Genomic DNA, 23,682 nt, shown 5'->3' on the forward strand with positions numbered 1-23,682 from the left:
ATAGTACCAGTTTTGTCAATGCCTAAAATCATAACCTGGCTTTCCATTAAAATACTGTATCTGTTACATTAAACTGAATGAATGAAAGGACTAATTCCCAGTGTCAAGGAACCATTTAATGTTCTAACCTAACACAGTACATAGAGGAAAGGAAAGAATCTCGGAAACTCAAAAGGAAGATGAATCAAAATATTGAAACTCCCTGACATTCCTTAATTAGCTGCGACAACATCCTCCTTCTTACCCATCATTTTATATCACTGTAGAAGTTAAGGAACCTTTGATCTTTGGGGTGGATCCGGTTATTCTCTAAGAATGACTTAATACTAATTAATCCCTTAAGCCTGAACAGGAATGTGCTTCTTTGGCTTGTGTCACTCTTTCTATCTCACAAGTGTCTTCAGCTCACCTACACACTGGTGAATATGTGTACAAGTTCCTCACAAGTAAAATTTGAATACTTATTATTGTACCCCTCTGGATTCTTTAGTTTTTATGACCCTAATCTGCATTTTCAATTAGAGAATCAACATAAAATAAAAGTGACTTGGATAAACATGAGCTAACTCATAAAGATTTTATTAAATAAAGCTAAAAGGTTATCCAATACCTAAATCACCTGTGTGTAAAGGTATTCACCCCTCAACTTAGTAGCTAGCCTTGCCAAAGCAGGCAGCATGAATCAAATACTAGAGATCAGTCTCTGATGCTGTGGAGGAATTTGGCTCCGGTCTTCTTTTGAAAAATGCTTGATTGTAGCCACGCTGGAGATATTGTTTGGGTGTGTCTCATCCAGCTACAGCCAGTTATTAATGCACTTTGATATTTTTTTTCTGTTTAGTTTCTAAGGTGGAAAATATGTTTTCAGTTTGATCAGTTAGGTACCGGTCAGGTTTGCTTTACTCAGGCTGCCCTTGTTTATCTTATTTTATCCAATGCAGATCAATATGAGATGTATGCAAAAATAAATCAAACCCTTAATGGGTCCAAAACATTTTCTCAGCAATACACACAGTGTTGGACAAGAAAATTAAATCAACATCAAGAAAATGTTCTTAATAGAGTGTACATTATCAAATACAGTTAAATACCGGGGGGGGGGGGGGGGCAGCCCATTCAGAAACACATAGTGGTATTACAATAATTAATTGCTTTGTTTAGTTTTTGTGAATATTTCCTCCTTGTAGGCTAGGGAAAATAAAGCAAATTATTATTTTCCATTAACTTTAAAGTAAAACAGTCCATCCCTGTTGTACCTCATCATGTTAACATATGTCCTGTTGTGTTTCAGACAAAACAAAGCCCTGTCGAGGCTTTAATATCCTCTTCATGCAGAGCTGCGGACAGTAAGTGTTCAAAGAGAACAAGTTTTCATAGTTTCACTTCCAGCATCCTTCTGTTCACTCATGGCCTGTTGGCAGGTTTCCAACTGAGATACAATGAGAGAGAAGATAGATTATTGAAGCATGGTTTATACAACCATTTAATGTCAGTCAATTTCCGTGTTCTACCACTGTGCATCATGTGTGTGCAAATAAATCCATAAAAACCTGCTAGTCATTTAGCTCTATTATTGATTATTGCTCTACCTGTTTTCAAGTAATAAATCTGTGCTTTGCAAAGACCTTCATACAGCAATGACCTGAAGCAGTAGCAGTAATCTATATGATAAGATGTAAAAGTAGCACTGAATGTATGGTGTATGTGTTTCAGCTTTGCGTCGATGCAATCGATGTGTTGAAACAATTTTAAGACTGATTTAGACTTTAGAAATACAAGTAAAACTTTAATTCCATCGGGTTATTCCAATGTTCTATAATATGTGAAAAATGTTACAAAGAAGGAACCTGTGTCCGATAGATTGGAAACAAAGGAGAGAAGACTCATCACTCCCCTCAGTTTATGAGCTTAAAAGACTCATATTGAGAATAAAATCACTGAATAATCACAATTTAGTCAAGAAACAGGAATACATCATTATAATTTATGTTTATTTTATTCAAAGTTGATAACCTGGTCCAATTCCAAGTAATCATTAATGTGATCCAGTAAGTGGGTGTGACTCTTCAAATGGATCAAGCAGCTCCTCCTGATGAAGACTGTTGTAGATATTAGGTGCACATTTTGAGTTCTACAAATGAGTAGCAGATTAATTAGGACTTATGGTGTCCTGGAAGAGATAAACTAAACCAATGTATATCAGTTAGTCCATCATGTCACTGCACATAAAAGCAACAGTCCCATTATGATTTGACCCTCACAATGAATATAAGTGACTTTGAAAATCTACCCCTCAAGTTTAGAATCACATTGCTATTATCAACATTATTTTGAGAACTTTTTATTCAAGGTAGTTTTTAATGGCATATGTCTAACCCTTAATAGCTATTGTAAGCTGTCACATTTCTGATGTGAAACTGAAAAAAGAATTGTCCTAAGAAAACTAACTTTTTTTGAAGATGTAGGAAAAGATTCCTGACTTCACCTCTTTATTCAGAGCCCTTCCAAAATTAAATGTGATCTTTCCTGTCATATGCCCAAACCGCCTACCAAGTGTCAGAAAAAATGTCAATTAGTTTTTATTTTATCCTCCTCTAAAAGCACACAGACAGAAAAACCAGTGAAAACATGACCTCCTTGGAGGAAAGTCAACAAGAATGTCTGTGTAGGATTTCCTGTTGAGGTCCTGAGTGTGGGTAGGTTTCTTCACATGGATCAGTATGGGGTTAGAGATCAGTCCGGTGTGAATATATGTACCAACTGGGCTGTAGTGATCTCAGTGTGTCAATTTCCTGCTCACAGTTAATCAGGCAGATAAAAACATTGACACATTATGACCACAAACAGATTTGATTTAAACTTAAAATTGAGGTGCTTTAAATTAATGGTCACAGTCTTCTCATCTAAACAGAATGTCTTCAAAATTATATATATATATATATATATATATATATATATATATATATATATATATATATATATATATATATATATATATATATATATATGACATTTCTTCAGTAATGTTATTTGATTATTGTGAACATGTGCTATTTATTCCAGTAAGAAAATACATTTTTCGACATTTGCTCTTATTACACAAAAGCTAATGATGAAATGCTGAATTACATTATTTGGAACAACACTCACAACAATAACAGCATGAGAGGGTCAAGCAGGTTAACGGGAAACAGATGATACGACGATGATTGAGGGGCATCCTCAAAAGGATTCGTCTTTCGTAACCACGGGTGAGGGGAGGTTCAACTTTGTGAAAAACTGCATGTGTAAATACTCCAGCAGAGTAAGAGCAATATTTCTTAAAGCACAATTCCAATGAATTTAAAGATTTCACCATCTACAATTTATAATAGCTACAAAAAAATACAAAGAATTAGAAGAAATCTGCACTTAAGGGGGCGGGCCGAGAACCAACCCGTGGTGACCTTTGATCCCTCGGGTGGCACTGCAGTAGAAATAAACATTTTTACATGAATATTACACATACACTCAGGAACAGCTCAGAATCATTCACAGTAAATACATTGTTGTTTGATGCTTAAGCGTCTGATGCTCCCATCTGTGAAGACACCATTAATGATGGAAGGTCACTTGATTACACTTCACTGTTTTGAATGAATGTTACAAAAGTTTTTCTTTTTAAATTATGAAAAGGAAGACAATGGAGACCACTGAACAATTAATCTGAACAGTTCCCAAACACTAACTGAAGTATGTTTCAAAATGCTGCGATAACAGAGTCATCAGTACTCTCCTCTAGATTTATTATGCGGAATCAAAATCCGAGTGAGTGCAAAAAAAAAAATCACCTTGAACATTATAAATATCTTTATATGGTATCTAGCAAATTCCTAATTTTACTCTGAATTTTACTAATGAATCAAAAGGATAACATTTTATGGGGCCTTGCTATGATTTCTGTTCTTGTGTTTCCTTAAATTATTGATACAGTGACAGAAGAAGTCATTCAGTTAGAACTCATTCCTTATTTTTTCCAGACTACTCAATCACGCTTTGGTTTGGACACCTTCCTGCATCTTTAATAATACGCGACATGAACTGAGATTGAACTTTCTGGTGACGCCGACTAACATCACCATCATCATCACCATCAATTTCAACATCATAATCGTCATCATTCTACTCATTTATTATTATTATTATTATTATTATTATTATTATTATTATTATTATTATTATTATTATTATTATTATTATTATTATTATTAGTGTTGTAATTGTAATTAAAACAAACTTTTGTATTTTAAAATCTGTTCTTGTGTTTGTGGCTCTGGACATCTACGCTGCTGCTCCTTAGTCAAATCTAAGTATATACATGAATAGACATGTTGATGCTGTTTGTCATGAACAACTGAAAATTTTGTCAGAAAAATTGAGCTTTCTAATAACGTGAATCTGCCTAACATAGTGAAGATCAGGGTGGTCTTGCATGAAGAGGTCCCCAACTTATGGAGGTGGAGGTGAAGATAGCCTCGATTTCCATGTACTACCCATTTATTTGGACCAAATAGGAACCACTGAGGCCGGTTCCAGGGTAGGACAGGGTAGGAAGACGTTCAGATCATTCAGTCTATAGGCTGCTGCAGATGTTCCACCAGTCAGTGTTAGTCAGTGTGCTGTGATTTCTGTGCCAGGGAGGAAACAAAGTCATCGGGGATGCTACCAGGTCAACAACTTGTTAATCTGGACAATCTAGGGGGAGTTGCTGACAGGAAGAGGATAACATTATTTTTAAGGGATGCGTCCCTCCTCTGCACATGACTACCAAAAAATAAAAAAAAACAAAAGTTTTTATTACAGGTCACGGGAGGAACCTGCTCTCAATGTAAAAACTCTCAGTCGAGACTCAAACCCAGAATCTTCTTGTTGCTAGGAGATAATAGGCTTCCCACCAATCAATTGGCTGTGCTGTCCAGCATCCATTCCAAATGACAAGAAAACTCTACACGAATAGACCAGACAGTGCGAGGAAGTTAAATTCTGCATGATTATTCTGCATGACTATTGCTTTCAAATTAACTTTTAATCAAAGGTAGTTCATTGGGAGATTAGTGATCAACCAAAACAAGGTTAGAATATAATAGTAAATCTGTTTCATTTAAAGTTCAGTTACTTCCTTCACAAGCCATGAGATCGATGTACACAGTTCAAGATCACTCATTGACGTTAGAGGCAGACCTTTATCAAATAAACGAACAATGAAAAATGAATGACAAATGAAAGGCTGTTTAAAGGCTGTTTTAAGTCTCTCATACTTCACATACCGGGATGTCAAGCTCCACGGGTGGACGAGAGGAACCATCCCCTATCGTTCTGTCCACTAAAGGTAAACACTCAGTGAATACCGACGAGTTAAAACGTTGTTTTGATGCTAACAGACGTCCATTAATTCAAAATTAGGAGTTGTTTTCTGCGAGTCACCAACACGGTGTTGACAGGAGGCGGGTCGCCTCCTCCTCTCCAAACGCTATTTAAATGGCCAGTGGGAGTGCGCAGTCGCTTTGAAACACGGCAGAGGGAGAAGCATCACGTCAACCGGGAAACTACAAGTCATTTTCTCAGAGAAAGGTGTCAAACAAAGTGGATAAACTCTAACCATGTGTGGTAAGTTTCCTTTTTGTCGTGTTCTTATCTTGGAAAACCTGCTGGAAGAAACTGCGCGCATTTTACGCACGGGCTTCCACGGTACCCATTGCCGTGACGCCGTTTTCACCGAACCCGAGGAATCACAACGAGGCATTCTGGTTATCAGATCATAGTGTAGTTATTACGTAGTTATTGCAACCTTGTTATGGTTTTTATCATATCCAAACACGACGTTTTGACACACGTTTGTCTGTGGGTGTCTGTATGGATACTCAGAGAGCTTTAACTGCTACGTGTCAGTGTGTTCACTCAGTGGTGCAGATTCAACAGGCAACTTAGCTGTCACAAAATCAAGCAAATTATTACATTTCTTCACGAAATGACCCCGATCCACCCATTAAAACCACTAAAACTGGAATAACAACCAATATCCCAGCTTTCGGCAGTCTGACTAATCCCACTACGCAACAGTGACGTTTACAGCCGAGAGTAAATCTTTAATAGTTCTTCGACTTCTCATGTCTACAAGGAAGAGGCCAAAGCTGCGGGGAAAGTTCTTGGCTGATCCAACACTGCGTTCAATGTGCGTCCGTCAATGGCCAGCTGTGTGCCCACAGGAGGAGAGCTGTCGGGACATTCCTATGCACACACACACACGCACACGCACACGCACGCACACACGCACGCACACACACACACACACACACACGTATACAGGTATATAAGGACAAGCATTAACTACAGGCTCCAATATAATCGCTAACATAAAATGCAGTTTATGGTAGAGATGTTACTTCTGGAGTCTTATCAGGTCTGTTGTGTGTCTTTTCAAAGCTTGTGTTAAATAATAAATGCAATGAAAATATTGTATGGTTGGCAGACAGTGTTATCAACCATGCTCCTCCTTGTATTAATGAACCAGATCCATTGACCATGATAAAACACAGCTGTACTCCTGGTCGCTGCTTTGCTTCTTTGTTTTTGTCCGTGTGTATATTTTATTATATTTGACCACGTCATAGGATTCAAGTTCTTATTATCCTCCTCTCAAAGGGATCTTTGCCTACCTGAATTACCAAGTGCCTCGCACCAGAAAGGAGATATTTGAGACGCTGATAAAGGGACTGCAGAGACTGGAGTACAGAGGGTATGATTCAGCAGGTAAGACACCCAGCTTCAGTTTTACCACACAGACAATACACAAAAGCTTCTAGTGCTCCTTGGCAGCACCTGCATCCCATATCCTTATGTATGGGATCTATGAAATGTTTGACAGCCAACCAACTATGTCTATTTAATTAATGGAGTGATCTTGCGTTGAATCACTGTACACGTGTAGTATATTTTTGACTCTCATTGAACTGGGACTCAGTAGCTCCTGGTGTCTCAGGCACACCTGGGCCTTTAGAACTGGCTCCTACATTCATTCAGTTATTGCAATGAAATGAAGACAAAACCTGTAAAGCAACTAATGCTAACAGCTGAACGACAGTGAGATGGCAGTTTACACAGTCAAACAATATATTGTGTTGACACCCTGTTTTCGTGATTTGTTTATTTTGCTACTGCTTTACATTTTCTGCTGAATGCTAACAAATAGTAACCACTACTCACGGAATAACGAACCTATCAGGCTTTTATGGAACAGTTGATCACTTAAAATACCCATCAGCTTTTCATGACAAAGTCCATGGAAGATTTTAGTTTCTTCTTACCATATTATGAAATAATTCACATTATTTCCAACTATTTTTATCAGGTATCGCAGTGGATGGAACCAAGAAGGCAACCACTGACATCAATGGCAACACAATCTGCCTGATCAAGAAGATGGGGAAAGTCAAGGCTCTGGATGAGGAGCTATACAGTGAGTTATGCTGATTTGGAGCACATATATCACAGCAGGTTTTATGTAAACTTAATTTCTCAGGATTATTGCTCAAAAACACAATTTTAATATGTTTTTCAATCATCCATTTAGCCTTTCAGGCGTTTTTTATGCACTCAGTCATGTTTTAATCCTTAATTTGAAGACCTGCTTAGAAATAGTCAGAGACACTATGAACCCACTCTTTTGATGAATTGAGATGCATTTTCTTAACTTTTAAAGCTCCCTACATTCACTTTTAAATATTATGCTTGTATGCCTTCATGTAGCTAAATCAAACTAACTTCACTGAATATCAGTTCATTTATAAGATAAATGTGACATAACATATATAGCTGATCATACTATATATGAAACATGAACTGGTGATATGACCTCAAACTGACTTTGAACAGCAGGAATTTAAGCTTCACAAATTCACACTTTGACAGTGATTGTAAGGCATGCAGTCGTTATATATCGTTTGTTCCCTGTAAAGTCCTACTCTTGTTTTTCTTTGTGTTCAGAAAAAGACTCACTGAACTTGGAGGAGGAGCTGTTCACACACTTTGGCCTTGCTCACACTCGGTGGGCCACACACGGAGAGCCCAGCGCTCTCAACAGCCACCCCCATCGCTCCGACAAAGATAATGGTAATACGTACAGATGTGCTGTCATGTATGCTCCTGTATGCAGTTCAGTATATGTTTAGGTATTGTGACGTTAGGCTGCTGTTGACCTCCTGCTCTACTACATTACTTTGAAAATATGCGTCACCTGAATGCCTGCGATGCGACATGCATTACTTTGCTGACTAACACTTACTCTGAGGAAGCTTACACTAGCATGACAACATACTTAGGATGTAAAGATTAGTTCTATTGTTGGGTTGTTCAGTTCTAAGATAAGATTTTCACACCACAAGGTTTAAATCAAGATGAGCAAAATCAGGAGAGAACAGGCAAGCTGATTTATTCAAGAGTCACGAAAATGAAATTTATGACCTTTAGCCTGTTTTGTCTAATCAGTTCCCTCTCGGCTCCTATTCACAGAGTTTGTCGTCATTCACAATGGCATCATTACCAACTACAAAGAGCTGAGGGAGTACCTGGTGAGTCTTGTTATCTTCAGGAATCCTTCTTGTACAAACAAATGACTTTGAATTGTGTTCCTTTCAATACCCACCTGTTGGGGAAAAAAAGCATAATACCATGACAACCCTTGGTTGCATTCTGGTCAGCATCTACTGTAGCTGCCCTGTCACCATCCCTCACACCTGTCAGAAAAGATTAAGTGTAGTGCTGCTCCTCTTTTCTTGCCTAAAGGTTATACGAATGTAAAGATATAGGTGTGTCATAGGGTATGTACCCATTGAATTCCACTCTGAGCAGAAGAGCTGCAAAACCACAGCATTGCAGTCATGATCCGGCAGCAGGAATAAAGGAAGAAGATTATTTATCATATTTTGGCCACACAATCCAGCTGCCAGCTGTAGATCTACTGTACACATTCAGACATCATCCAGCATTACTAGTTACATCAAAGGTGAATTGTGGAGTTTCTAAATAACAGTTTGTTGAGACTAATAAAATGTGTTCAAAGTTGATTATGCACATTGAACATTAAGTATGGAATTATACTGATAGCCCCTTCTTTAATGTTTGTCTGTCTAATGTCTCTCTGACGACTGTCTGTCTGTCTGATGACAGTCTGTCTAATGACTCTCTGTCCATCTGACAGCTGTCTGTCCATCTAATGACTGTCTGTTAGTCTAACTTCAGTCTATATAGCATCTGTCTGTCTGTCTGTCTGTCTGTCTGTCTGTCTGTCTGTCTGTCTGTCTGTCTAATGCCTGATAATAAACAGTAACAGTTACTGTCCCTGATCAATTGAGGACATCCTCATTTAATTAGTAGAAGAAGAAGAAGTATACTTTATTGATCCCGCAAGGGGAAATTACAGAGTCCCTCAGGTTAGTTTTTTCAACAGTATACAGGCCCCCTGAACACAGCACACAAGGTGGCCTATAAGCATGCAGTTAATACACGCACATCAAACTACACGCATTAGGATGCAGAGTGATGTGCAGCGGCTTCTGGAACGCACCCCAAATTGAGCAGCTTGTAGGGGGGACGGCGCCTTGCTCAAGGGCGCCTCGGCAGTGGCTGGGAGGTGAGCTGACACCTCCCGCCGTCAGCTCACACTCCTGGTGGCATCGTGGCGGGAGCGGGACTCAATCCACCGATGGCTGGGGCGATCTGTCTACGAGACATGTGCTCTACCGAGCCACTGCCGCCCCATGAGATGTTTGATTCTGGATATGAGATGTTTGACCAAAATTATTGTTGTATGAGCGTAATTTAAATTTCCTTTAATTTGCAACTAAAAGTGGACACCTTTTACCTTTACTGCCAAGGTGGAAGGTGTCATTTCTATATTTGCACAGACCTGTTTGTTTTGCAGTGTTTAATAAACCTTTTTTCCATATGAGGGCTGCAGTCAAACTTGAGCACTGAAATCAAGAATGAAAAGTGAGAATTAATGTAATGGTGCTTATACTCAGTGTATTTCTATTGATGTTAATGGAAGCTGAATCTCATATCTTCAGATCACCAAAGGATACGAGTTTGAATCGGAAACGGACACAGAAGTTATTCCAAAATTAATCAAATACATTTATGACAACCGAGAGAGTGACAGCATCACCTTCTCCACCCTGGTAGAGAGGGTCATTCAGCAGCTGGTGAGTGCCTCATACAAACAACTCATAATATGACTTACAAACAGTGACTGCGAACACGCCACGAACCACATTAACCCACTTTACAGCAGCACAGATGGTGTCAGTACACTACTCTTTCTTTTACAATGATACTGCAGGATGTCAGGGTGTCACTTCTGGTTCATTCTTCCACCAAAAAGTCACCTCACAGTTAACTTTTTCATCTGGCTTTATGTCAGGAGGTGGAAAGTTTTGTTTCCAGCCTCCTGGTAGCTATGAAGAGCAGCATCATGTTTCATAGAATGTGTGTGTTATGACCAGTCATACACACATACACCCCCCCACACACGTACACACACACACACACATTTGTTCATTCAGGAATGGGGGGAAACTGCATGAATTTCCTATCCGGTAAAACTTTACACACAGTCACTGTAGAGCAACCGCCCGAGAAGCATCATAGGTGATGTCATCACTTGTAAAAAGTTTTTGGGTGAGACTGAGCACGATTCTCTTTTCCATTGAACAACTGTCGTTCCCCAGAGCCTCACGCATGTGGTCGGAGTGGGTACTCACACAAGCACCGAAGAGGCAAAAAGCAGCTCCATTGGATTTAAAATAATGGGAACCAGATAGACGAGCCTCATGACCATGACACCCTCCCCTCGCCTCCTGCTCCATGCTTACCCCCCTACTCTCAACGGCACACACAAACACACTCAACGCCAGCTCTGCTTCTAAAAACCACAGGCAACATTGCTGTCAGTGCTTTAGAAACACAGTTGATGTTGTACAATGGAAGTCTTATTTCTCGTAGCACCCCCCCACCCCACTGCCTCCCAACCCTCACCCACACCCCCTTGGCCAAAACCAAAACCTACAGAGCCAGACGACTCAAAGAAATGTTGGTTTGTACTCTCAAAAACTGCTCAGGTCACATACCTTTTGCAGTAATGAAGGTCCAAACTCACACAGTCATCTTTATACGTTGTATAGCTTGTCCTCATCTGGCCTCACAATCTACTTTAGGATTGATTTCACTCTTTCATCCCCCAAAATGTAAACTCAGTGTTTCCTCTGCTTCTTTCTGTCTCAGGAGGGGGCCTTCGCTTTGGTGTTTAAAAGCCGTCATTTCCCTGGGGAGGCTGTGTCCACCAGGTTAGTGCACGTGTGCCCACGCACACACACACACACACACACACACACACACACAAACACTGTAAAAGAATCACCCCTGCTATGAGCAGCAAACAGATATGATTGGAGGAGGCATCTTTTACCCAGGCATCGCGTCTTAACATCTATTAAATGAGACATGTTGTGAACATGCTTATGATAATGAGCAATCAGACTGTTTATCAAGCAACGCATGAATAAGAGAAGGTTCCTGCCTACAAGCATGCGTCAGTCTTATCTGTGTCTGAGGAACCAGGCTGAGAGGGGAGCAGGGCTAAGTCTGAATCCAGATTCCCCCTCTCATTCCTGGGCCTCTGGGCTGCTGGCTCTACACTGGCTTCTCTGTGAGTCATTAACGGACAGACTAGAGAGTTTCCTGTTGCGTCTCCAGGAAATAGCCTGTCCAGAAAGACTCCTGGTTGGTCATTTCTGATCACTTTATTTGTCCCTATTACTTGCCTGGTTCAGTAAGCTGTCATAGATGGGGGGATGGGAGATTGTTGGTGCTTTGGAGTAAGAGGAGGAGGGCAGAAGGACAATAAAAAGAAAGGAGATAAGAGGGTAGTTAGTGGTAGTTAAAGAAAACGGTGGTCGTGACAGTACAAGGCTTTTCCTTGGAATAAATACCATAAACCTAATTTATTTGCATATGCTATATGTAGTGTAGTGTGTTTTGTGTGAGAAAAGATTGTGAGAGCTGATGGTTGTATTGCGTATCGTCCGGCTTTGGTTAAAGTGGGTTTACTTTTGTGATTAATATGTTGAATAGTCAGAATTGCCTCACGGGATGTCTGTATGGAGGAATGTTTGTAATTATGTAGTAATGTTCGTCACCACCCACCCTTTCTTTCCAAGGTTCAATTTCCCAGCTGGACTTTTACTGTTTTTCATGTTTCATTTTCTCTCTTTTTCTAAAATCTTTTGTTCTTCTTCCTTTTTATCATCCTCTCTTTGACGTCAGTTGTCCTCGCTTTTCTTACATCCCTTTACTTCACATCTCTCCCTCCTGCATGGTAAATATTGTATTGGGTAGAGACCATATGTTTTTTGTTTGCAAGCCTCCCTCTTCCAGCCCCACACCCCTTAAAACAACCAGTTGCCTTACGTCAGCACAGCCAAGTCCCTGAGAAACACTAAGCAGAGAAGAAAAAAAAAGAGTGATCCAGACGGTAAGAGGAGAAATAAGGAGAGGTGTGTGGATGCAGATTCTCAAGAGTTGATTTCATAATTCCTCACTGCGAAGAGATTTGTTTTGCATTGAATAACAAGACGAGCTTATAAAGAGATCCTGTACTTTAAGGTTACTCTTTTCACACCCTCCTCACTCACTTATGGGATCTGGTTGCACCTTCTCTGCCTTCACGACCAAAAAGAGACAACACAAAACCAGCAGCCAATGTGGCAGCAGTGGCCTGGTCCAGAAACTATGAGGAAATTCAAGAGGGATATAAGCAAATGGAGGATAGGCTTACTTGGGAAATTTTGAAGATTAGACATTTCACAAGAGATTTAGCGTGAGAAGATTTCCGGGCCGCTCTCAGCACAGAGACAAAGTATTCTTCAGAAATGTGCACATAATAATTTAAAAACATTGGATTAATGCACTTTTCATGTCATCTCACTCTTACTTTCTCTCCACTCTCCCATGTTCCGTCCCTTCCTCCCTCCATTCCTGTCCTGGTAGGAGAGGAAGCCCACTGCTCATTGGTGTGCGAAGTGAGCATGAGCTGTTGACCGATAACATCCCCATCCAGTACAACAGTGGTGAGCTCTGTTCCTCTCTCACCGCAACTTAAAATGTACCCTCCATCCGTATAAATTCACACAGGCACACCAACACACACACACACACACATACACACACACACATGCACAGAAATACATTAGGTAGAAACATTCTTCCTGTCAGGTCAGATTCATACACCTAAAGGCGTTCAAGATCTTGTTCCAGCCAAGAATCATCTGTCACTATCTGTCTATCTGGGGATCATAAAGATATTCCAACAATCACAGTTTTATTGCTCAAGAAGGTTTTCAAATTAAGACATTCTGCCCCATGAAATTTTTTGCTTGGTCACAACGTAGTAAAAAAATAAAAACAAATCCAGTACGGACTTCTTGGACTTCCAGACCGACCCCCCATTGTTAAATTGTGAAATCCTTCACCATATTTTATTACTCATCCAAGCCACCAACCATCAATTTATTAATCCATCCCTCAGCACTTTCTTAAGGGAGGTATTCATACTTAGGTTGTAAATCTTGAAAATGGGTCGTGATTGAATATATACAGTACTTGGTGTTTTTTTAAAGGTTAAATCGTTCCTTTTTCAGTAAACTCAGTCATTTTGAGTAAACTGAAACATGAGCAAATATTTGTTTGAGAAGGCTTTCAGCCACTGATATGGTGAGCTACAGAGTATTTTCAGCATCAGATTTGCATTGGTGGGATGGAGTCTAAATAACCTACTATGCCTGTCTTCGTCATAGTGAAGGAGCATGTCACCAAGTTAAACCCTGTGCCTTCTGATAAAAGTTTTGAGCATTTTGGGTGACAGTGGCACTCTGTAGCTCAGAGGAATAAAGTATCTGTTTAAACACATTTGGTTCAGCAAGATAAGCAGAAAGTAGCCTCAGTCAGTAGCCTCAAAACATGTTTCTCGTCAGAGCAAGTTCTCTCCTTGATATCTCCCTGAAATACAGCGTAATGTTTTTGGACTATTGATTTTCTCTGATGTGCTGCAGCTAATCCACACTAACTCAGTCAAAGTGATGCTCTTGGGACACTGCAGAAGTAATACAACATGTTTTGTGTTTCTGGTAATCATTGTGCAATCATTCATTTTAAAACAATCCTTACCGGCCATTTGTGTTGCTGCAGAGTTCTTTGTGTAGTTTTAGAGAATAGCGGTCCATTTGTTTCCAAATACAAGACTGGAAAGGTACCAAAGAGGCAGTTTCTCTTGTTGGTTTACAGACACTCATGCTGTAGTTATTTATCATGAGCATTTCCATTCATTTCCTGTTGTTACTTATTGTCTCTAATGTGAGAAGAATTGTCTTCACTGTCTTATCTGTTTACTTAAATTTATGGTTCTTAATGGCTCAAGTCGTATCAGTCCAAAGTTTAAAGCAGATGTAGGCAGCTTGGAGCCATAAGGAAACCAATGATGAGCAGTGTTAAAGGTCTTTATGACATGTAGTAACTACTATCCCTATTAGATACCATCTTTAAAAGTGGTTAGTTGTTTTAACTAAAGTCCTGCTAACATCCCCAAGTGTGTATGGCCTTTCTTTTCCTGTTCTGCCATCACTTCATTAGCCTTTTGTAGCCTTTGTTACATTTTCCATTACATTACAAAATGAAGAGGTCACTTGACTACATCTGAAAGTTTAGAGGAAGACTTCAAGTCATGAACACATCTTGATTGTTTTAGTCACTTAAGTCACTATGTGACCTCTGACCCATGACCTCTGACTTTTGACCCAGTAGCTCACTTTAAGGAAGGAATTCAGGAGAAGAACAGCCATAACCGTCCCGACTGCTCTAAAGCCATCAACTCTGTGGGGGATGCCTGTGCTGTGGAGTATTACTTTGCGTCTGATGCCAGGTGAGACGCCAGTAGTCAGTGGGTTTTCTGGTGAAGACTACATGGGACCACGTCAGCGGATTTTTACTTGTAACTGATATTTACAAGTAAAATTAATCGGAAAAAACCAAAGTACTTTGCAAAAGTAAAACTGATAGTCATCATCTTTGTGTCATTTGATCTATCTTGTCTGTGCCCATAGCGCCATCATCGAGCACACCAACAAGGTTTTATACATGGAAGACGATGACATCGCGTTGGTGACCCATGGCAAACTGTCCATCCACAGGGTAAACCGACAGGCCGGCGAGAACCCAGTGAGGGCAATCCAGACCCTGCAGATGGAGCTGCAACAGATCATGAAAGGTTTGGCACTGCAGCATTTTGTTATACAGTGGATATGAGAAGAATACAGTGGTATGTCTACTTACGAATGTCTCTACCTACGAAGTTTTCTACTTACGAAATTTCTTAGCAGGAAAATATTGTCTCTAGTTACGAAAGAAATTTCGACTTACGTAAGGTAAAAATACAGTATCGGCTGATACTCGCAGCTCCCACAGGTACCTGAACGCACCATTCTCATAGCTGCTCTGCCAATGACTATTACCTAGTATCCTTCTGGCATCCCATTGGCTAAGAGGGACCTCTGTGTGGAGCTAGATCAGTGTTTATGCAGGGTCTTCGTCATTTGGCTCTTGACCCGTGAGGTGTTCTGATAGTTTTGCGCAAATATACTGTATTAACTTTTCGAGCATTCGCTATTCTTTACTCTAATCTTTATTTTTTACATCATGCACAACTCTCATTTATTGTGTAATAATCTAATTGTAACATGTATTTGTTACATGTTTTGATGCATTTTTATGCTTTATAAAACATTTATTTTGTTCATTCATTCATTCATTCATTCATTCATTCATTCGTTCATTCGTTCATTCATTCATTTTTGTCCACCGTAGCGGGTCACGGGGAGCTGGAGCCATATAAAGCATAAAAATGGGGGCTTGGAACAGATTAGGGCATTTGCATGGAAAATGCGTCTCCACTTACGAAATTTTCTACTTACGCAATTTCTTCCGGAACCGATTAATTTCGTAAGTAGAGGTACCACTGTACTTTGTTTTTGCTTTCTCATGCTACAGACAGGCAGTACTGTGAAGACTAGTGTGTAGGCTGAGACCTGTTTGCCCTCTGCTGGCTTCAAGTGGAAGCAAACACCTCTCAGCCACTTTAACTGCAGACCAGCCTTTCTGTCTTACCTCTTGAATCTGATCTATAAATAAGCTCCTCGTTTTTACAGGCAACTTTGATGCCTTCATGCAGAAGGAGATTTTTGAGCAGCCAGAGTCAGTCGTAAACACCATGAGAGGCCGGATTTGTTTTGACACCAGCACAGGTGACCATTTTTATTATAACCTGTAAAGCCCGTCAAGGCTCAAGGCTTATATTGCATCTGTGCATGTTGAGTTATTATTTACAGGAACTAATTCAGGACTCAGGATCTGTTCTTTGTATTTGAACAAAGGGTTTGATTGATGATCTACTTCAGGCTTCTTGTTTAAATGCCCATCCTTACTTTATTGTATCATAACTGAGTAAACATCCTTGGTACTGTTGTATTTGTACACATAAAAAGATCGCAAAGATTTGATGCTTCATGTATGTTGTAAATACACGTTAGTTGGTTTAGTCAATTATACGTATATTAAATATCACTAGAGTAACTGTCATTTACTTTCTCAGTTGTTCTTGGGGGAATTAAGGATCACCTGAAAGAAATCAAACGCTGCAAACGGCTGATCTTGATTGGGTGTGGAACAAGCTTCCATGCTGCAGTGGCTGTGAGTAGAGATATTCAAAATCTGAATAAACAGAGTGACACAAATTTTGAAATATTGTTATTACCCTACTGTAATTGTACAACCAAGATTCCAAATAAGTTTGCATTCTGTGCAAAATGTGAATCCATTCAAATGTGATGATTTACATGTGTCTGTCAATTTACAGTATATTTAAGTTAATGTGGTACAAAGATAAGCTATTTAATGTCCAAAGTTAATTGTGCTTTATTTTATATTTCTGGAAAACTAGAGAGATTTTGACCACTGTACACCACCTTTTTTTTTTTTTTTTTTGTCTTCATCTTCAGTGAGAAGTAGATGAGTGCAGGCCTATTGTTTGCATATTTTTCTCTATGAAGCCCCACTCTTGTAACAGACACTTTGTTTGGTGGGCTGTGGCGTGTTTGTGTCGCTGCGATTTCCCTGCAAAAAACATCTGGATGGCAGCATCAAAATCTGCATTTATGGTTTGTTCACAGATGTGAACAACTTATGCTGACTTATGCCAGCGGCACAAATGTAGCCCAATGCCATCACAGATGGCAATCTGGGTGGTCCTTTTCATCTTAGATATGAAGGACACGGCATCCACATATTCCAATTACAAAAATATGGACCCTGTCAGACCGCAGTATAATGTTCCACTTTGTGTTAGTTGATCTCAGATGAGCTCGGGCCCAGGGAATTCAGCTCTATTACTGGATGCTGCTTATACAGTATATGGCAATGTTTACCAGAAATGGGCGTCAGTAGCTCAATTTGTTAGGTTTTGGTTTTTGGACTGGTCAGCAAGGACCAAAAATATGGAGTGTAGACTGGCAGTTGGAGAGGTGCTGGTTCACCTCCTGAACACTACTGTTGTTCCATTGAGCAGGACGCTCAGTGCGCTCAGGCCTGTGTGTGATATTTGAGAATTGAAAAATAATTTCTCTATAAGAATCATTAAAATTGTGTAAAAATGTTTTTTTTAAGTGTTTCTAAGCCCTTCAGTAATTTCCTTGATAGAATCATGTCAGTCAGTTTTAAAAACAGTGCCATCTAAAGGAATGGTGGTGAAGAACATGCAATGTTGGTTTTTGATTTAGTTGTAGATGGCTGGAGTACTGTCAAATCAACTGAATTTGTGAATTTTGTTGTCAAAATTTGATTTAGTGGTGCTGGTAGTAAAACAAAAACACTTGTATTCCTAATTTTCAGACCAGACAGCTCCTGGAGGAGTTGACGGAACTTCCTGTCATGGTGGAGCTAGCGAGTGACTTCCTGGACCGCAACACGCCTGTTTTCAGAGATGATGTTTGCTTTTTCATCAGTCAGTCAGGTGAATACACCAGACAAAAGCCTTAGGTGCTAATGTAACAGTCATAAATATGTTTTACACTATAATATCAGCTGGGAACCCACGTGAAAGTGTTTTTAATCTGTCTTGTTCTTGGACCTTATGAATGCTAATTTTCCTTGTAATCATAGAATTATTTTTCCTCTTTATCCCTTAAGGAGAGACAGCAGACACATTGATGGCATTACGCTACTGCAAGAAACACGGTGCTCTTACAGTTGGTATTACCAACACTGTAGGCAGTTCCATTTGCAGAGAAACAGACTGTGGAGTCCACGTCAATGCTGGGCCTGAGATCGGAGTGGCCAGTACTAAGGTATTGTTTAATGTGCTGGAAGTTCCTCTGATTGAGTCTTTCTGCCACACTGAGTTTTGCCAGGATCTTCATTGCACTTGCTACTAATGTCCCCACCCATGCAAAATTCTAGAATATGGTTAAAGCAATATGCAAAGTACACAACTTCTTCATACTTCAACTAGCTCATTCTCTCGTGTTGCTCAGTGTATTCTATACTAACCAAAACTGGATAGCTGGAGATCTTTACTCTGTAGCTCAGTGCCAACATGTACCAACATGTACCGGGATCCATTGTGTGCCCACACCCACTGAGTTTGCTAGATGCTTGTTACTTCTCACAGTTACACAGCTTTGCCAAGTAAATTCATTTCTAGATTTTATTTTTCACGCAATTACATTTTTATATGTAAGGTCCAAACTGTGTTTCCTTAAATAAGGATATTCAAAACTATTTCTTTCCAAGAATAAGTCAAGTCCAGATTATTAACTTAAATCCAGACAAAGGCTTTAGTTTTTTGGAGTTAACATTATACACGCACACATGCACGCACAAACACGCACACACCCAAGAGAGGGAATCCTGCTCTGAATCCTAGTTGTCATTTTCTCTGCATGATAGCACATATCTATCTGCTATAAACACAGTTCAGAACAGCTTAAGGTTATATGGGTATTTCTTGTGTGTGTGATCCAGGCCTACACCAGTCAGTTTGTGGCCCTCATCATGTTTGCTCTGATGATGAGTGAGGACAGGCTCTCCCTACAAGCGAGAAGACTCGACATCATTAATGGCCTCAGGATGCTACCAGGTCAGGCCAGCAAAGAACAATAAATCACAAGCACAATGCTCTCTGTTCTCTACATGATTATATAGCATTTTTAAATGTTGATAAATGCTGATATTCATCCACTAGCAAATAAGGAAATAAAAATATATTTGTTTAGTCATAATGTCACTGTACCTAAACTCTGGCCACAATTCTCATTCTTCTGCACCCAGAGCTGATTAAGAAGGTATTGGCTCTGAATGATAAGATCAAGGCTATCGCCAATGAACTGTATCAGCAAAGGTCCCTACTGGTCATGGGCAGAGGTTTCCACTATGCCACCTGCCTCGAGGGGGCGCTGGTGAGTTTAGAATGTGCAGCGTCTATCCAAAATCTCAAAATCATCTCTCTAAAGATAATATAAAATATAAGAACCAAGTGGAGGGTTTTAATGAAATAACAGTTCTAATGTTTGTTGTAGTATATGTGTTATTTTGCATGATAATTTATCAAAAATGTTTAATTTTCATTATTCTAATACAGAAAATCAAAGAGATTACATACATGCACTCAGAGGGTATCTTGGCTGGGGAACTGAAGCATGGTCCTCTGGCACTCATTGACAAAGACATGCCAGTCATTATGATAATTATGAGAGACGGCTGCTACTCCAAGTGTCACAATGCTCTGCAACAAGTCATTGCCAGATCGGTAGGTTGCTGAAAACTGTATTTCATGTAGAATAAAACTTGCTGTCACTAAAGCAGATGCTTTAAGACATGCGACAAATCCAACAAGATGAATTTAGTAAATAGCTATGGATAATATTGCTTGTGACTTTGCCTCCATCAGGGTCGGCCCATCATCCTATGTAGCCAGGATGATCCTGAGATGACAAAGAATGTCTACCAGACCATTGAGTTACCACATACTGTGGACTGTCTGCAAGGCATCCTCAGTGTCATCCCCCTGCAGCTTCTCTCCTTCCACTTGGCCGTTCTGCGAGGATTTGATGTAAGCAACTGACACATTTTTGGCTTAGGTTATCACTACAAATTCTCACTTGAATTATGCTTTTTTATTACCAAAACCTTGTACATTTTTGAGAGCTTTGTTCTGGTAATTTAGTAAATGATCTTAACTCAAGAGAAAGAGAGATCAAACATGACTATAACTAAGTCGTTTTGTGTGATTTTATCTAACAGCATTTTCATAATAACATGTTGTGGTCATAATTGTCATTCTTACATATTATAAACTCATGTTTCATTAAAACACAGCATCATGACTCAAATTACAATGACGATCTTAGGCTAATTATGACTTCTGCCTAGAAGGTTCTTTTTTCTCCCACGTTTGTTTGCATATTTTCTGATTGTTAGCTGAATTATACAAAACTTCTGGAGTAATTTGGTGGGAGAATTGTCCATTTGACAGGGAGGAGTCCGTGCATTTTGACAAGGACCTTCATAAAAGGCAAAATACAAATACAAAAACTGGAGTAAAATAATAAATTATCTGCTTAGACTAAAGCAACTATCTGCATGTGACCAGTATGTTTTTTAAATGAAATGTTTTCACCTTTGCCTTAAAATATCTCAGTTTTCATAGTTTACATATATTATTTACAGGAAATAATCAATGATTTGTGTATCATTGTTTAAATTATTTTGAAATGTTATCTTTTTGTAAATTCCTATATCTGTTTCAGCTTGAAGAGGGAAATGAATGCAGTCTTTGTGTAACATAATTTTAGACAAAATTACATGCAGCACATCTCTAGCGGTGTGTAAAATTAAGTGTAAAAAACAGAAAGTGCAGCCATAGTCTGAATTAGAAGATATTATCCCAAACAATCTACTTCTTCTTTTTGCAGGTTGACTTTCCCAGAAATTTGGCCAAGTCTGTGACAGTGGAGTGATAACAAAGGACAGCAGAGGAATATGTTGAGATTTTCAGTGCAATTGAGCAGTTAATCTACAGTGTGTGTGTGTGTGTGTGTGTGTGTGTGTGTGTGTGTGTGTGTGTGTGTGTGTGTGTGTGTGTGTGTGTGTGTGTGTGTGTGTGTGTGTGTGTGTGTGTGTGTGTGTGTGTGTGTGTGTGTGTGTGTGTGTGAGTGTGTGTTTCACCCATTGTGGATCTTTTCCTGTATGAATATAAAACTCGTTAGGACCAGTAGTCCTTGTGGGGACAAAAGACTTGTACACATTCACACTAGCCAAATCGGATTGGTGTGCTGCTCATTTAAACTAATGTGAATGCTTCTACCTGAACATTGGTGCATACCAAAAAGGATCAATGCACCTGAACAGATCTCAGGTCTCTGTCCATTTCCAAATTAACTCTGGTGCAGTTAAGAAATCACAAATCAGACATTAAAATATGGCTTCTATTTCTTATATATTTTTTCTATGTTATAAATACCATCATGCACTAAGAATAGAACTAAAAATGTCAGAGAAATTCTGCTTTGGTCCAAAGATGTGAATGCACTCTTAATGAGATTACAGTTAGGTATGTATTGGTTACAGTTGAGGTTAGGGTTTCATTAGGCCATAATTAATACCAAGGATATCTTCGCAAACTGGTGTGTGTGTGTGTGTGTGTGTGTGTGTGTGTGTGTGTGTGTGTGTGTGTGTGTGTGTGTGTGTGTGTGTGTGTGTGTGTGTGTGTGTGTGTGTGTGTGTGTGTGTGTGTGTGTGTGTGTGTGTGTGTGTCTGTTTGTTTGTTCGTCTGTTCATGTGCTGATTTTTATGTGAGTATGTACAAATGTTTATGATGAAGGTGTGAGTGAGAGAACGGTATATGATAAACTGATGTATTTTTAAAAAAAAGAGAAATGTGAAGTTCGACCAATACACTGCTGAGGAAGTACCAGTGCCATTCAGGCCTTTGCAGAACAATCTATGACAACAACACTAACCAATCCAAAGCAAAACACCATGCCTTTTGTCTTATCTCAAGTTGAGCCAAAAACATATACAAGAGGCATAGTGAAAAAGCATTATTATGAAGTGTTTACAGTAGTGCAATATAACGACCATATGTGCATTATGAATGTACACAATCATGACTGAGGTGATTCTTTGCCTGTTTTGTTCTTTTCTTATTCTGTTTTTATCTCTCTTACTTCTTACTCATTGCATAATTGAAATTTTAGCAACAGTTTTATTCCAGAGAGTTTATTGAATTATGAAAAGTCATCATCCCATAAAAAATGTTTTTTAGCAAAAGCTACCACAACAAAGTTCTGTAATCTAACTTTAATTAGATTTGTTTGTTGTTGCACGTCTGCTCAATTTTATTGTGATATCATTTTAATTTAAACTACGTTGTGTGGTTATTCTGTTAAACAGAATTCCAGTTGGTGGAGCACAAGACATTTGTCAAGCATTTCTATATACCATACTTTAATTACAGTGTAGAACATTCCCATTGATAAACATGCAAAAATGTTAAAAGAGCACTCATGCAACAAATAAATAATACATTGTGGCTTTCGGTAAGTTTTGTTTTCTCAGCCATTGATGATGATGATGATGATGATGATGATGATGATGATGATGATGATGACGATGATGATGATGATGATGATGATGATGATGATATTCTATATTTATCTGATTTTTATTTGAGGGGCTTCAGAGAAGGCTTGATTTTGTATCTTTATGATTATATTTTATACTGTATGTTTTATAGACATGAACAGGAACTATCAATCAATAAACAAAGAAAACATTCTACCAAAGTGTGACCTTGCTTTTGGCAGTTAATTCCTTCCTAAAATATAGTGTACACAGTATATTATAGAAAGAAACGCCACATTATGTTATATTTATTTATTTATTTATTTATTCAGTTTATTTTCTTCTTTCCAGACATGTTATTACAACAGATTTTACTTTCATCAGTGTTGGAACATCAACAACAACATCCGAAAAGAAAAAAAAGGGTTGACGGTAGAAGCCATTGGCTTGTAAGGTTCCCATCCCCTAAATCAACAACATCTCTCTCATTGCAGCACATTGTCAACCAATTCATACTTTGCATGTCACAAATCAATTTAAATTATTTTATTCTGGTACATTGTTGTTTTAATCCGTCAACTTGGTCCAATAGGCATGCATCTTTGCACACCTCTTTGTCAGTTCTTGAGAACAGTCCAAATTTTGTTAATGTTCATTTTGTTATTCCTTTCAAGGGTTGTTTCTGGTCAATTTTATGATTTAAGCGCCGCTGGAGCAGTCATAACATCTTGCATATGCTCAGTTACTGCACAAAGGTTACAGTGACATTTTTTTCGCATATTACTATATGTGTGTGTATAAATAATATGCATAGCAATACTAGCTTTAAAACAAATACAGTATAAGAGGCTGATGAGATGGCACTTACTGTATAGTGAAATGCAATTTGTTGGAGCGATTACCTCCAGTAAGGTTGTTGTGTTT

At 39.0% G+C, this 23,682-nt stretch overlaps 1 protein-coding gene across 2 annotated transcripts; it reads left to right on the plus strand.

Moving 5' to 3' along the window:
- Positions 1 to 5,508: 5,508 nt before the first annotated feature.
- gfpt2 (glutamine-fructose-6-phosphate transaminase 2) lies at positions 5,509 to 22,973 on the plus strand. Of its 2 annotated transcripts, none has more exons than XM_068326150.1 (19): positions 5,509 to 5,646; positions 6,682 to 6,789; positions 7,388 to 7,495; positions 8,023 to 8,148; positions 8,548 to 8,606; positions 10,104 to 10,238; positions 11,317 to 11,378; positions 13,081 to 13,160; positions 14,887 to 15,007; positions 15,189 to 15,352; positions 16,290 to 16,385; positions 16,733 to 16,830; positions 18,028 to 18,148; positions 18,325 to 18,482; positions 19,159 to 19,273; positions 19,465 to 19,592; positions 19,775 to 19,942; positions 20,084 to 20,245; positions 21,108 to 22,973. In XM_068326150.1, exons 1-19 carry the CDS (start codon positions 5,640 to 5,642, stop codon positions 21,150 to 21,152), a joined length of 2,061 nt encoding a protein of 686 aa, XP_068182251.1. In that variant the 5' UTR covers positions 5,509 to 5,639; the 3' UTR covers positions 21,153 to 22,973. The 2 variants fall into 2 exon arrangements, with proteins under 2 accessions (XP_068182251.1, XP_068182252.1); XM_068326151.1 differs by having other exon boundaries at positions 14,890 to 15,007.
- Positions 22,974 to 23,682: the final 709 nt, after the last annotated feature.

This window comes from Antennarius striatus, chromosome 10 (assembly GCF_040054535.1).
Source record: "Antennarius striatus isolate MH-2024 chromosome 10, ASM4005453v1, whole genome shotgun sequence".
Lineage (NCBI taxonomy): Eukaryota > Metazoa > Chordata > Actinopteri > Lophiiformes > Antennariidae > Antennarius > Antennarius striatus.

Bases quoted from the DNA above. Each gene is read 5' to 3' on its own strand.
- gfpt2 (XM_068326150.1), top strand. The intron at 15,008-15,188 runs GTGAGACGCCAG...CTGTGCCCATAG, and splicing joins TACTTTGCGTCTGATGCCAG to CGCCATCATCGAGCACACCA. The intron at 16,831-18,027 runs GTGAGTAGAGAT...CCTAATTTTCAG, and splicing joins GCTTCCATGCTGCAGTGGCT to ACCAGACAGCTCCTGGAGGA.